This window comes from Garra rufa, chromosome 18, assembly GCF_049309525.1.
Source record: "Garra rufa chromosome 18, GarRuf1.0, whole genome shotgun sequence".
Lineage (NCBI taxonomy): Eukaryota > Metazoa > Chordata > Actinopteri > Cypriniformes > Cyprinidae > Garra > Garra rufa.
This window is the reverse complement of record NC_133378.1, coordinates 41,501,805-41,515,672: the sequence shown is the minus strand read 5'-3', so window position 1 is coordinate 41,515,672 and position 13,868 is coordinate 41,501,805. Positions and strand designations below refer to the sequence as shown.

Genomic DNA, 13,868 nt, shown 5'->3' with positions numbered 1-13,868 from the left:
AAAAGCCAGGAAGTGAAGTCAAACCTTGAAATCAGTCCACACAAGCAAAGAATCCAGAAAGGGTAATCCGTAAAAAATCAATGGTCAGAGAACGAGGTAGAATCATACACATGCAGACAATCAGGATATCAAGAAAACACTCGGTAAGGCAGGTTAAACTGGTTATACTTCGCGAAGTCAAAGCACATGGTCTGTGCCTAAATAGTCCCAAACAAGAAGTGAATGTAGAAGCCGCAGAGGGAGCACTCAGTCAGTACTCAGGTTATGGCTCCCTCTGCTGGCTTGGCATTACAGAACCCCTCCCTCTAGGAGCGACTCCTGGAGCTCGTCGAGGACGTCTCCATGGTCGTGGTGCTGGACGGTCAGGTCTGGCTAGATGGAACTCCTCCGTGACAGATGGATCCAGAATGTCGTTGGCGGCCACCCATGACCTCTCCTCAGGTCCATAGCCCTCCCAGTCCACCAAATATTGGAGCTGACCCCCTCTACGCCGAGAGTCCAGTAACTCCTTTACCTGGTAGGTGGGCATACCGTCTACATCCAGGGGTGGCGGTGGTTCTGGGGCCATCTGGCCGGGGTCAGCCTCCGGGTGGACCGGTTTGAGAAGGGACACATCGAAAGAGGGAGAGATACGATAGTTAGCAGGAAGCTCAAGCTGGTATGTTACCTCATTGATTCTTTTAAGAATTTTGAAAGGACCTATATACCTTGGGCTGAGCTTCCTGCTGGGCAGCCGCAGCTTGATGTCCCTTGTAGAAAACCAGACCCGCTGTCCAGGTTGGTAGGGAGGGTGTGGACGGCGGCGTCGGTTGGCCTGGATTTCCTGATTCCTTACGGCCCGTTGAAGGCGCACATGAGCACTGTCCCACACCCTCTCACTACGCTTAATCCAGTCGTCGACAGCCGGAATCGAGGAAGGTTCACCTGACCACGGGAACATGGGGGGCTGATACCCCAGGACACACTGGAAGGGGGTGAGGCCTGTAGATGAATGGGTGAGTGAGTTTTTGGCATATTCGGCCCAGGGGAGAAACTCTGACCACCTATGTTGTTCTTAACTACAATAGGCACGTAGATACCGGCCAATCTCCTGGTTAAGTCTCTCCACCTGGCCGTTGCTCTGAGGATGATATCCTGACGTGAGGCTAACGTTAATGTCCAGCTGCTTACAGAAGGCTTTCCAGACTTCGGAAGTAAATTGAGTTGCTCTGTCACTTACAATATCCTCAGGTAAACCATAAATGCCGAAGGCATGATTGAAGAGTGCTAAGGCTGTTTCCATGGCTGTAGGTAACCCTTTTAAAGGAATTTAACGGCATGACTTGGAGAATCTGTCGATGATTACTAGGATGGTCGTGAATTCATTGGAAGGTGGTAGGTCTGTGATGAAGTCAATAGAGAGATGGGACCATGGTCGTTGCGGAATGGGTAGTGGTTGAAGTAGGCCTGAGGGTAATTCCTTGGGGGTCTTGGATTGAGCGCAGATCTGGCATGATTTAATGAAAGTGGTAGTGTCCTTGGTCATTGATGGCCACCAGAATGAATTCTTTAGCAGGTGTAGGGTGCGTGATATACCTGGATAACCTGCGCTGAGGGATGTATGAACCCATTGTATCACTTGTTGACGCATGTCTTGAGGTACGTATTGTTTGTTTGGGGGAGATGGTGGTGATGGATCTTGTTCATGTCTGCGTTGAATCTCTTCCATGATATCCCATGAGACTGGAGCTAGAATGACAGTGGGTGGTAAGATGGGTTCGGGCTTGTGATCATCCATAGGAGGGTCATGCTTACGGGAGAGAGCGTCTGCCTTACTGTTCTTGCTTCCTGGTCGGTAAGTGACTGTGAAATTGAAATGTGTGAGGAAAAGAGCCCATCGAGCTTGACGAGGGTTAAGTCTCTTGGCTCTCTTTATATATTCGAGGTTCTTGTGGTTGGTAATAACTTGGAAAGGGTAGCGAGCGCCCTCTAGCCAGTGTCGCCACTCCTCGATGGCTGCTTTCATGGATAACAATTCCTTGTTACCAACATCGTAATTGCTTTCTGCACTCGTGAGTTTCCTGGAATAAAAGGCACATGGATGAAGTTTGCCTGGTTGACCATGACGTTGGGAGAGAATGGCTCCTATTCCGCAGTCTGATGCGTCTACCTCCAGAACAAATGGCAAATCAAGGTCAGGGTGTTTAAGGATGGGAGCCGAGGTGAAACTTGACTTGAGGGTGACAAATGCACGACTTGCCTCTTCAGTCCAGCAGAGTTTTTTGAGTTTGTTTTTTAGGAGTGAGGTGAGAGGAGAAGCTATGGTGCGAAACCTAGGAATCTTTGTAGCTCTTTGATGGTGGTAGGTTGAGGCCACTCTGTTAGCCAAACTGGAAACCTCCGCTGGATTCAGGGAAGGTGAAGTATTCTGTGACGAAGACGCTGAGGTGGCGTTAGAATCCATAAGCGGAAGTTTATTACAACCAACAGCAAACAAACACGTGGAAACAGGCAGGGGGTCGATAACCATAAAGCAGTCCGATCTTTCAACAATCCAAGGGGTAATCAGAGAGACGTAAGTAAAAAGCCAGGCAGTGAAGTCAAACCTTGAAATCAGTCCACACAAGCAAACAACCCAGAAAGGGTAATCCGTGAAATCAATGGTCAGAGAACGAGGCAGAATCATACACATGCAGACAATCAGGATATCAAGAAAACGCTCGGTAAGGCAGGTTAAACTGGCAATACTTTGCGAAGTCAAAGCACACGGTCTGTGCCTAAATAGTCCCAAACAGGAAGTGAATGTAGAAGCGGCAGAGGGAGCGCTCAGTCAGTACTCGGGTGATGGCTCCCTCTGCTGGCTTGGCATTACACTATATTATTCAAATTATTAAAAAAAAATTTTTTTTGCAGTCCTACTCTAGCTAAACAGACCCAAATGTAGTTATAATTATTCGTGACTACATACAAACCATTTTTGGTTGATAGTTTCATAGCTGGACTTCTTAAAAATATTAATGTCCACTTTCAAAACATTGAGGTCAAGGTTGAGTAAAACCTCTGGTAATTCGAATACTTCATTCAAAAGAACACCCATGTGACCTGAAAGCTGCTATTTTATTGGTCAATAAGGTTATTTTTTGTCTGTATGACGTATAAAACATTGATTTCAATGACACTGAGTAAGTCAGACTGTATGTTGTTTGTAGGTGGCTCACGCGTCCATCAGAGATCAGCTCCTGGCCTACATCTACAATGGTTTTCTAGTTCCTGTCATGGCTCCTGCGCTTCATAAGGTGAGTGGGCGTGTGTTTGTATTTGAACAGCTGTGATTGGTCAGTCCGAGCTCTCTGTGAACGCTGCTCTTTTCTTATTGGTCAGCTGACTCTGGAGGAAGTGATGACGACGACGGCGTATCTGGAGCTCTTCCTGCGCAGCATCTCTGACTCCGCCCTCCTCCAGACCTTCCTCTTCTTCATCCTCAGACATCGCCATGACAACGTCAGCATCCTGGACACACTGGTCAGCAGGATCAACACGCCCTTTCAGGTGTGTGTGCGTGCGTGTGTGTGTGTGTGTGTGTGTGTGTGTGTGTGTGTGTGTGTGTGTGTGACGGTCATTCATTAAAGCTCACTGTGTTCATATGTGTGTGTGTTTTCAGCTTGGTACGGTCTCTCTGGCTCTGTTCCGCACTCTGATTGGTCTGTATTGTGAAGACGTCATGCTGCAGTTAATTCTCAGGTATTTACACCATCTTCCTGTAGAGAATTGACCATATGCACGGATAACTTCCTTGTTAAGACAAGCCAGCTCAGTCATTTCCTGTCAACTATACTTTGCTCATTTTCTCTACATAATCCATTCACAATCGAAGAAAAGTTTTGTTGGTCTTAGAGGACCAAACGTCCATGTATACCATTTCAAGAATGACAAACGCAAGTTAAAAAACAAATGTGAGTACATCGGCTAAATATGCGCCAGTCATTGCTATGATTGACAGTAATAACCTGACAAAAGCTGATGTCAAAAACAGAGCTGTGCATTAAATGATTCAGACTAAATTCAGAGTAACAAAACTACAGCAGTAACAAGTTTGTGTTGGTTTAATATAGGCCATTAAAGAGCTTTTACAGTTCAAGATTGTAAAAGATGCTTAAAAGATGTAGTTATTAGGTTATATAAAATATTTCAAATTCATATCGATTCATATTGAGTGCATTATTTAATTCTTATACCATTAATATTTAACTTATTTAATTTTAATGAACTATATATAAGTATTTAAATAATTCACCCTTATAGGCTGTTTGTGTCTGAGCTTAATGACTTTCTGCACTTGCTATACTATATACTTCAGTGCGGTGAAAGTACTTCAATTTATTATACTAGTAATTTTATAATAAATCGAAAAGCAAGACATCTTAAATAATCTAGGGAGTTGAAATGGAAGCTGCAGTCAGTGATTGATCCTCTGCTGCCATCTTCTGGTCATATTATTCATGTCATTTTTATCTTAAAGGGATAATTCACCCAAAAATGAAACTTTGATGTGTATCTGCTTACCTCCAGGGCATCCAAGATGTAGGTGACTTTGTTTCTTCAGCAGAACACAAACGAAGATTTTTAACTCAAACCGGTGCAGTCTGTCAGTCATATAATGGAAGTGGATGTGCACCAGACCTTTAAAAGTAAACAAAAACATGCACAGACAAATCCAAATTACAACCCTGCGACTCGTGACGATACATTGATGTCCTAAGACACGAAACCATCGGTGAACACGCTCTGGCGTAGAATACGCAAACACCGGAAGCAATCTGTCTCATGTATACGACACTCATTGTTTACACAGAGCACAGAGATTGTGGATATAGCGGCTATTCAAAATGGTAATTACTTGCGCTTATCCTGATTGTTCAAACCGATTTGAAGCTAAAATATTACGTTTGCTTGAGCAAACTCATCCGGGACTTTTCACTGATTTCCCCTTCCGGTAAAAATCTTTGTTTGTGTTCTGCTGAAGAAACAAAGTCACCTAAATCTTGGATGCCCTGGGGCAAAGCAGATAAACATCACATTTTCATTTCTGGGTGAACTATCTCTTTAAAAAAAGACGTTTTTGTGAAAAGACATTTTTTCCATCGTCTTTATGAATGAAAAGTGAATCTTTGAAGTGAATTTTATTGCACAGCTGTAGAGTTGAAAAATAATAAAGGCTTTCAAATATTAGAAGATTTTAAAAATGTGTTCATGACTATAAAGGCACGTTACTGATTATCAAGAATACGATTAAGATGTTCTTGAAGAGAAGTATCGCTAGCTAGCTAACATTAGCCTAAACACATTATGATAGTGTCTAGCTGTCAGCATTTAAATGAACAACTATGCAAGTCTCCTGGGATTTAAATGATATGTTGTTAAATAATATGAATCTGAATGTTCATGCCGCTATCATTATTTACGATGTTGCAATTATTATTTATCTCAGTTCCTGATAAGAACAAGGCAGTAGAGGAGTCTCCAGAGTGTCCACCTATATATATCACATATAAAATGAGCTTCAGCTGAAGTTTACGAGCTGCTTATCATTATGCGGAAGTTGTAAAGAATACTCCATGGTCAATTAAAAACATAAATTAACACCAGTTTGACCTCTTTCTCTATCTATCTGGATTTAACTATCTAGCCAAGCCTAGCAACTACAATCACGCTAGTCGCTTGCAAATCATGCTAGAAACGTTCTAATAACTTGCTAATTATCTGATAAATAAATAAATGTGAAAGTAAAATATGAATAAAAAAAATAATTTATATAGTTAAACATTATATTTTAGGTTTTTTTAATGGATTATAATTTTTTAATATGCATAATAAATATTTATTTAAATTGTGAATTCATATTTTCCACTTTTTTATTTTTTGTTAGTCATATTTAATAGTCGATTAATAGTCGATTTAGATAAACCATCTGGTAAATGAATACATTAAAATGTAAAATGTAAATCATTTAAAAAAATACTATGTTTATGAAAATAGTCAAACATCATATTTTTTTCATTAATCATGTTATTTGTAATTATTTTTTAAATAATATAATATTTTCGTCTAAAAATAAAAATTTTATCATTTAAAAAAAAACTTTTTTCTTTTTTTTAAATACATGATTTTATTCTGCTAAAACTATGCCATATAATGTCCCACACTGTTATATTGTTTAGCTAATAAAATAATGAAAAGTTTTAGATTTTGTTAAAAACATCACTCACTCCTTCAAAACACAAGATGTTCAACTGCCCAAGACAATAACTTTGACTCAACCAATAGCATGAATCTAGGGGCGGGGCTATCTGTTTCCCTGACCAATGGCAGTTTGTGTTGAGTGTGTACTTACTTGAAGTGTTGTCAAGCATGTATTTTGGATCAGATCTGACCAGACTTTGCTCATGTTTGCTCTTCAGGTATCTGATCCCATGTTTTCATCTGACATACGCTGAGAGACTCCGACTGAGAGACAGAGATTGTTACTCCATCACCGCGTCGGCTCTTCTCTCGCTCACGCCCTCCTTCTTCATTCCCAAACCCTACTCCTCTCCTCCACAGCCACCCAAACCTGACTACATCCTCTGGTCAAAGGTCACCGAGGGCCTTCTGAGAGGAAACATGGGTAATAAGACTTCATAAGCTAATGCACATGATTTGTAGCCTCATATATATTTCACTTACAGTGGAAGGCATATTTGACATATTAGATTCAAACGTTTTTTAAAATGGAAACATAATTCAGAAAAAAAGTTTGAGTTTTACTTTCACTTCAAAATTAACAGCAATTCAGCGTCTAGCAACTGTTTGTTTGGTTTGAGTTTTCCTTCTTTTCCTCACCTTCACTTGCACAGTTTGCAGCTTTAATCGCCTTTTTGGTAATTTCATGACTTAACTAACGACATAACTATGCTTGTAGTTTCTTGTGTGCTTTATTTATGATGAAGCGATATGCGTGGCCTCATATTCGCGTAAAGTTGAAGAGTGTGTGAGCACAGAGCACAGTGAAATTGCTGACAGGACAGAAAAGTTTGTTTTACTGACATACAGTCAAGCCCGAAATTATTCATACCCCTGGCAAATTCTGACTTAAAGTTACTTTTATTCAACCAGCAAGGTTTTTTTTTATTAGAAATGACACAGACGTCTCCCAGTAGATAATAAGACAATGTACAAGAGGCATCATTGTGGAAAAAATTATTACTCATCCGTTATTTACATTTGAACAAAAAGTGGCAAGTCCAAAATTATTCATACCCTTCTCAATAATCAATAGAAAAGCCTTTATTGGCTATTACAGCAATCAAACGCTTCTTATAATTAGGTTCCCACCACCATGTTTGACAGTGGGGATGGTGTTCTTAGAGTTGAAGGCTTCTCCTTTTTTTACGCCAAATGAAGGCTACATCATTGTGGCCAAACAATTCTTTGTTTGTTTTAATCTGACCAGAAGTCTTCTTCTTTGTCCAGATACCCTGCTGAAAAAAAACAGCTAAAACCAGCCTAGGCTGGTTGGCTGGTCTTAGCTGGTTTAAGCTGGTCTCCTAGCCTGGCCAGGCTGGTCAGGCTGGTTTTAGCTGGTGGTTTCCCAGCCGGACCAGCTAAGACCAGCCTGACCAGCCTGGCCAGGCTGGAAAAGTGTCCAAAACCCCTCTAAAACCAGCCTGCCGCCCAGCTATGACCAGCTAAAACCAGGCTGGTTGGCCAGCTAAAACCAGCCAACCAGCCTAGGCTGGTTTTAGCTGTTTTTTTCACCAGGGTGAGCATTTGCAAAGGCCAAGCGGGCTAATGTGTGCCTTATCTGGAGAAGTGGTGTCCTCCTTGGTCTGTGTCTGTGGAACCCAGTGGTGGGCATTGTCTGTGGTCTGTCTGCCTTGAGATGTTGCCACCAGCAGAGCCCAGATTCATCAGGATGGCCTTGGTGGTGATCCTTGGATTCTTTTTTACTTCTCTCACTATCCTCCTGGCCAGCACAGGTGACACTTTTGGCTTCCAACCACGTCCTCTGAGATTTTTCACAGTGAGGAACGTCTTGTATTTTTTAAAAATACTTTAATACTTTGCACTGTAGCCACTGAAACTTCAAAACATTTAGATATAGTCTTATAGCCCTTTCCTGAGTTGTGAGCAGCCTCAATGCCCAGCCACAGGTCCTTAGTGAGCTCCTTTGTCTTAGCCATGACTGTCCATGAACCAACAGCAGAGAGCTTCTGTTTTTCACCTGTTGAGTTGATTAAAACAGCTGTTCCCAATGAATCAGAGTAATTAGGATGCTTTAGAACAGCTTGGACTATTTGGAATGGTATAGAACTTTGGATTTTCCCATAGACTGTGACAGTTTGCAAAAGGTATGAATAATTTTGGACATGCCACTTTTTGTTCAAATGTAAATAAAAGCTGAGAAATATTTTTTTTTCCACAATGATGCCTCTTGTACATCGTCTTATTATCTTTTCGGAGAAGCCTGTGTCATTTCCTGTCAAAAAAACTTGCTGGTTGAATAAAAGTATATTTAAGTCAGAATTTGCCAGGGGTATGAATAATTAAAGGCTTGACAGTTTTTTAGTAATTTCAAGACTTAACTGATGACAGAACTATGCTTGTAGTTTCTTGTGTGCTTTATTTATGATGAAGTGAAATGCGTGGCCTCATATGCGTAAAGTTGAGGAGTGTGCGCCGTGAGTGCAGAGAAATTGCTGACAGGACAGAGAAGATTGTTTTACTGACATATAGCCTAACAACATCTCATCAGACCGCAGTTCACTGTTGCTCTACTGAAGCTCATTTGGCTCCTGCACCTTTTCCGCGAACGTTTGACTCGTGCCTGGTGCCTAAGTACGCCTCTCAAAAGTTTTCAGTTTTTTGTGGTTGTAAAGAGATACTTCTTGTTAAGAAAAAAAAAGGAGTTTTGAGTCGGGTGACTAAAGGGGTGGCCAAGCTTTGGTCAGTGGTGGCCACTGCCACCCCTGGGCACCCCCTGGCCCCGCCACTGCCCTAAATCTTTTTTCTGTCTCTCCAGGAATGGAGGATCTGTTCTCAGGTGGAGATACTGTCGGATTCTCCCGAATAACGGCTTCAGAGCCGCTGATGCACAAGAACTACCTTCAGTACCTGTACGACGCGCGGAGGTCCGTCTGTAGCGCCGTCCAGGCGTGCGGCGTGTGGTCTGCCCCATACGACGGCCTCAATCCGTCCCCAGATGAGTACCAGGACGAGGATGAGGACAAGGACGAGTGTCTTCCTCACTCTACTCCACCTCCTCAAACACCAACTCCTCATCCGCCCTCGGAAACAAGTTCTACCGGCGACCGCGACCGCGTTGTGACGCTACTCGAATTGGAATGGGATGACACATTTGATGCCGCGCCGGACAGGGAACCAACGCCCGATGTACCCGACGAACCGCCGAAACACATTCAGGAAATGCGTAAAAGTGCCATCATGCTGATCAAAGGATCTTATATTGAGGAGTCGGAATTTCAGGATGACGTGTTGGTTTATAATCTGATCGCTCAAAAAGACGCGCACGACGACCGGCAGGTTTTAGTCAGGAACGGCCTGAACAAACCAACCCACAATCACCACATAAACAACAATCAGACGCACACTAATCATACACTAATCTATAATCATGTCAAATCTGATGGAGAACATCCTGAATGTGAACCAATCATGAATGGATGTGCTTTTGAGGATCCAAAACGGGAATTAGAGGGTGATGTTGCACATCTGGACCACAACTGCAATGAAAGCAAAATTGTTGAACACGCAGGAGACGACTTCATCTCTCAGTGTCTGGAGATCATTCGGGATCTGGGCGGAGAGGAAGACGCCATTATGGAGGATGAAGAGCAGCTCCAGCAGCTGCAGGATCTCCTGTATGGGGATGAGGAGGAGGAGCTGGACTTCAGCTGCTTCTGTGAGGATCGTGAGGGTGATGATGATGCAGATGAAGAACTGGATAAAGCTGAGTGTAAGAAACATGGGAACTCGTTTACAGGTCAGTCGTGAGATTTGGAAATTGAACAGTTTGTTGAACCTTTAGACAAAAGTGTGCTAATGTGTTTGATCCATCAGGATTTTTTACAGTGAGAATATGGAGGAAATACAGCTCAGTTTTATTCAGAGACTCAAAATGAGCAAGAAATACCCAATTTGAGATGAGGTTTTTATAACATTATAGTAGATTCTGACACAAAATGTGACCCTGGTCCACAAAACCAGTCTTAAAGGCATAGTTCACCCAAAAATGAAAATGTGATGTTTATCTGCTTACCCCCAGGACATCCAAGATGTAAGTGACTTTGTTTCTTCACAACGTAGATTTTTAAATCAAACCGTTGCAGTCTGTCCGTCATATAATGGCAGTCAATGGTTACCAAACCTTTGAGAGTCAAAAAAAACATACACAGACAAAACCAAATTAAACCCTGCGGTTTGTGCTGATACATAGAGGTGTTAAGATACAAAACGATCGGTCTGTGCAAGAAACTGAACAGTATTTATATCAGTATTTACTTCAGATCCAACCACAAGGTTCAACTGTATTGAGCGTGTTCACAGTCGGTGAACAGTCAACACTATTGGATGATTTTGCACAAGGAAATGTAATCTTATAGTTTTTAATCGGTTGCCAGAATCACAAGTAATTACCATTTTGAATAGTTGCTATGCACTATATAAACAATGAGTGACGTATACGCAAAACAGATCACTTCCACGCGTGCATCTTCTATGCCAGATCACATTGACGCGTCACGCTCTGGCTGTTGTAAACACGCTCAGGACAGTTGAACGTTGCATCTGAGGTAAATAATGATATAAAAACTGTTCAGTTTCTTGCACAGACTGATTGTTTTGTGTTTTAAGACCTCAATGTATCTTCACGATCCACAGGGTTTAAATTGGTTTGTTCTGTGTATGTTTTTTTTTTTACTTTCAAAGGTTTGGTGCCCATTGACTGCCATTATATGACTGACAGACTGCAACAGTTTGAGTTAAAAAATCTTTGTTTGTGTTCTGCTGAAGAAACAAAGTCACCTACATCTTGGATGCCGTGGAGGTAAGCAGATAATCATTAAAATTTCATTTTTAGTCAACTATTCCTTTAAGTACCACAGGAATATTTAAAGCAATAGCCAAAACTACATTGTGTGGGTCAAAATTACAGATTTTTCTTTTATGCCAAAAATCGTTAGGATATTAAGTAAAGATCATGATCCATGAAGATAATTTGTAAATTTCCTACTGTAGATGTTTCAATACTTAATTTCTGATTAGTAATATGCATTGCTAAGAACTTCATTTCGACAACTTTAAAGGCGATTTTCTCAATATTTAGATTTATTTGCACCCTCAGATTCCAGATTTTCAAATAGTTGTATCTCAGTCAAATATTGCCCTATCATAAAAAAGCTTATTTATTCAGCTTTCAAATTAAAAAAAAAAAAAATACCCTTATGACTGGTTTTGTGGTCCAGGGTCACAAATAATTTAAATAACAGTGGTCACTCTATATTTACAATAATAAGTCTTGAGATTGAAATGATCTAAACATATAATGCAATCCAATGATGATTGAGAGATGAACAAATAAACATTCCTTAAAAGACATTCCTTAAAAAACAAATGTTCCTCAAAATATCCTGATGATCAGATTTGAGACAAAAAAAAAATGATTGATGGAGAATCAAGTATAGCTAAGCTGCTTTAGTCCAGTAAGTGTTCATCTGGAAATATTACTAGTTATTCTGACGTTTACTCAATAAAAAGAGATCTGACAGCAAGGAGAAGGTGGATGTTTGTACAGTTACGCTAAAAGAGCTTTGACTTGATAGAAAAAGAGATGTTTCCAAGCTCCGATGTTCCTTTGAGTCTAGAAAATACTTCATTTGGGCTTTTCATTTGGGTTAATATAGTTTGTAGTTGGTACAGAAGCAGTTAAGGCTCACTTTCAGAGGTTCAGGTAACTTCAGAGACAAATACAAGAGCAGTGGCTGAAATCGGAGCGGGGTTTTGAGTCTGGAAGAAGCCTAAACCCACTGTGGTTCCTCAGGGCCATTCATCAGCGTCCTGCTGTCTCGTCTGGAGAACATGCTGGAGAACTCCATTGAGGTCAACCTGCTGCTTACAGGGATTTTAGCGCAACTGGCAACATACCCGCAACCGCTGCTGCGAGGATTCCTCCTGAATGTCAGACCCACGTCTCAGACCGGCACACGCTCACTCTACCAGGTACAGAACACGCTAGATGTGACCCTAGACCATAAAACCTTAATTTTTAAGTAGCATGGGTATATTTGTAGCAATATCTAACAATACATTGTATGGGTCAAAATTATAGATTTTTATTTTATGTCAAAAATCATTAGGATATTAAGTAAACATCATGTTCCATGAAGATATTTAGTAAAAATTTTTATCATAAATACAACAAAACTTAATTTTTGATTAGTAATATGCATTAGGGATGCACTGAAATCAAAATTCTTGGCCAAACCCGAACAAAATTAAAGACTGGGCTGAAGGCTATATAATTAAAGCTATATAGAAATATAAAAATGAATTAAAATGAGAAAATTACACAACAAAATGACTAAAACTAAAATGACAATTGAAATAATGTAATTGTGTAACTATATTAAATATAGTCTTATTTAATTCATTCATAATCTACACCTAACTTCATCTTCCTGTGTACCTAAAGTCACATTTAAAGCTACCCAGTCTGCAAGAGTGGTATTACAGGACAACTTCAATGAAAGAATCATTTATTTTTTATTATTTATATACTGTATTTAAATGTTTTTATTAAGTTTTCAGTTTTTAGTTTTAGTTATGCGAGTTATTCAAATTAAACTAAATGAAAATGAGAAATGATTATACACTTCCCAAAATACCAGTTAAACTACTAATTTCTTCTGGTAATTGGGTATAAATTTTTCATTTAGTGTAATGAATGTGCATGCAAAGTTTCCACACATAGATGTGTTTTGGACAGGCTGTGCAGATTTTGTTACGACTTTTGTGTTGGGTCAGTTTGATCCATGTACATAGTTTAAAATACTGGTTAAACTATTTATTTCCTCTTGTAATTTGGTAGATTTTTTATCTAGGATCATTAATATGCATGCAAAATTTGGACACATAGATGTGTTTTGGAAAGGCTGTACAGAGATTGTTTACGACTTTTGTGTTAAGTCCATTTGACCCACGTGCAAACTTTAAATTGCTCAAAGTAGTGGTTAAGCTATTTATTTCTTCTTGTAATTTGGTGAATATTTTTAATTTAGGGGTATTAATGTGCATACAAAGTTTCAGCACATATATGTGTTTTTAAAAAGCTGTACAGAAATTAGAACAATTAGGTTAGGGTCAAATTGATCCACACACCTATTTTAAACTGTTCGAAATACCGGTTAGACTATTTGTTTGTTTTTAAAATTTAATGGATGTTTATCATCTAGGATCCTGAATGTGCATGCAAAGTTTCAACGCATAGATGTGTTTTAGAAAAGCTTTTGTGTCAGGGTCAAATTGAACCACACTGCCCAAAATACTGATTAAACTACTTATTTCCTCTTGAAATTTGGTGGATATTTTTTGAATGATTAGACTATTAGATTATGTGATGTTCTATATCTGAACTCTTCTTACAAGCTTGTGTGTTTGTCTCAGGTTCTGCTGTCGGTGGGTCGTCAGATCGAACAGTACGTAGCGTCCTATCCCGATTTCCCTGAGCTGGTCCGTGAAGCCGCCCAGTACCTGCTGCTCAAAGACCAGGCCTTAAAAGAGCAAGGTGAGTATTGCCTTGTTTGATTGTTTGATTGTCTTTTTGATAATATGATTAA

At 40.2% G+C, this 13,868-nt stretch overlaps 1 protein-coding gene across 1 annotated transcript in view; it reads left to right on the top strand.

Annotated features, from left to right (window-relative positions):
* Positions 1 to 13,868, top strand: part of fhip1ab (FHF complex subunit HOOK interacting protein 1Ab) — a 30,996-nt gene that overhangs the window by 14,303 nt on the left and 2,825 nt on the right. Inside the window, exons 5-11 of the mRNA XM_073823280.1 lie at positions 3,189 to 3,275; positions 3,361 to 3,528; positions 3,641 to 3,720; positions 6,438 to 6,643; positions 9,038 to 10,018; positions 12,074 to 12,252; positions 13,696 to 13,816. Coding sequence (XP_073679381.1) covers positions 3,189 to 3,275; positions 3,361 to 3,528; positions 3,641 to 3,720; positions 6,438 to 6,643; positions 9,038 to 10,018; positions 12,074 to 12,252; positions 13,696 to 13,816 — 1,822 coding nt within the window. The remainder of the gene's footprint in view (positions 1 to 3,188; positions 3,276 to 3,360; positions 3,529 to 3,640; positions 3,721 to 6,437; positions 6,644 to 9,037; positions 10,019 to 12,073; positions 12,253 to 13,695; positions 13,817 to 13,868) is intronic.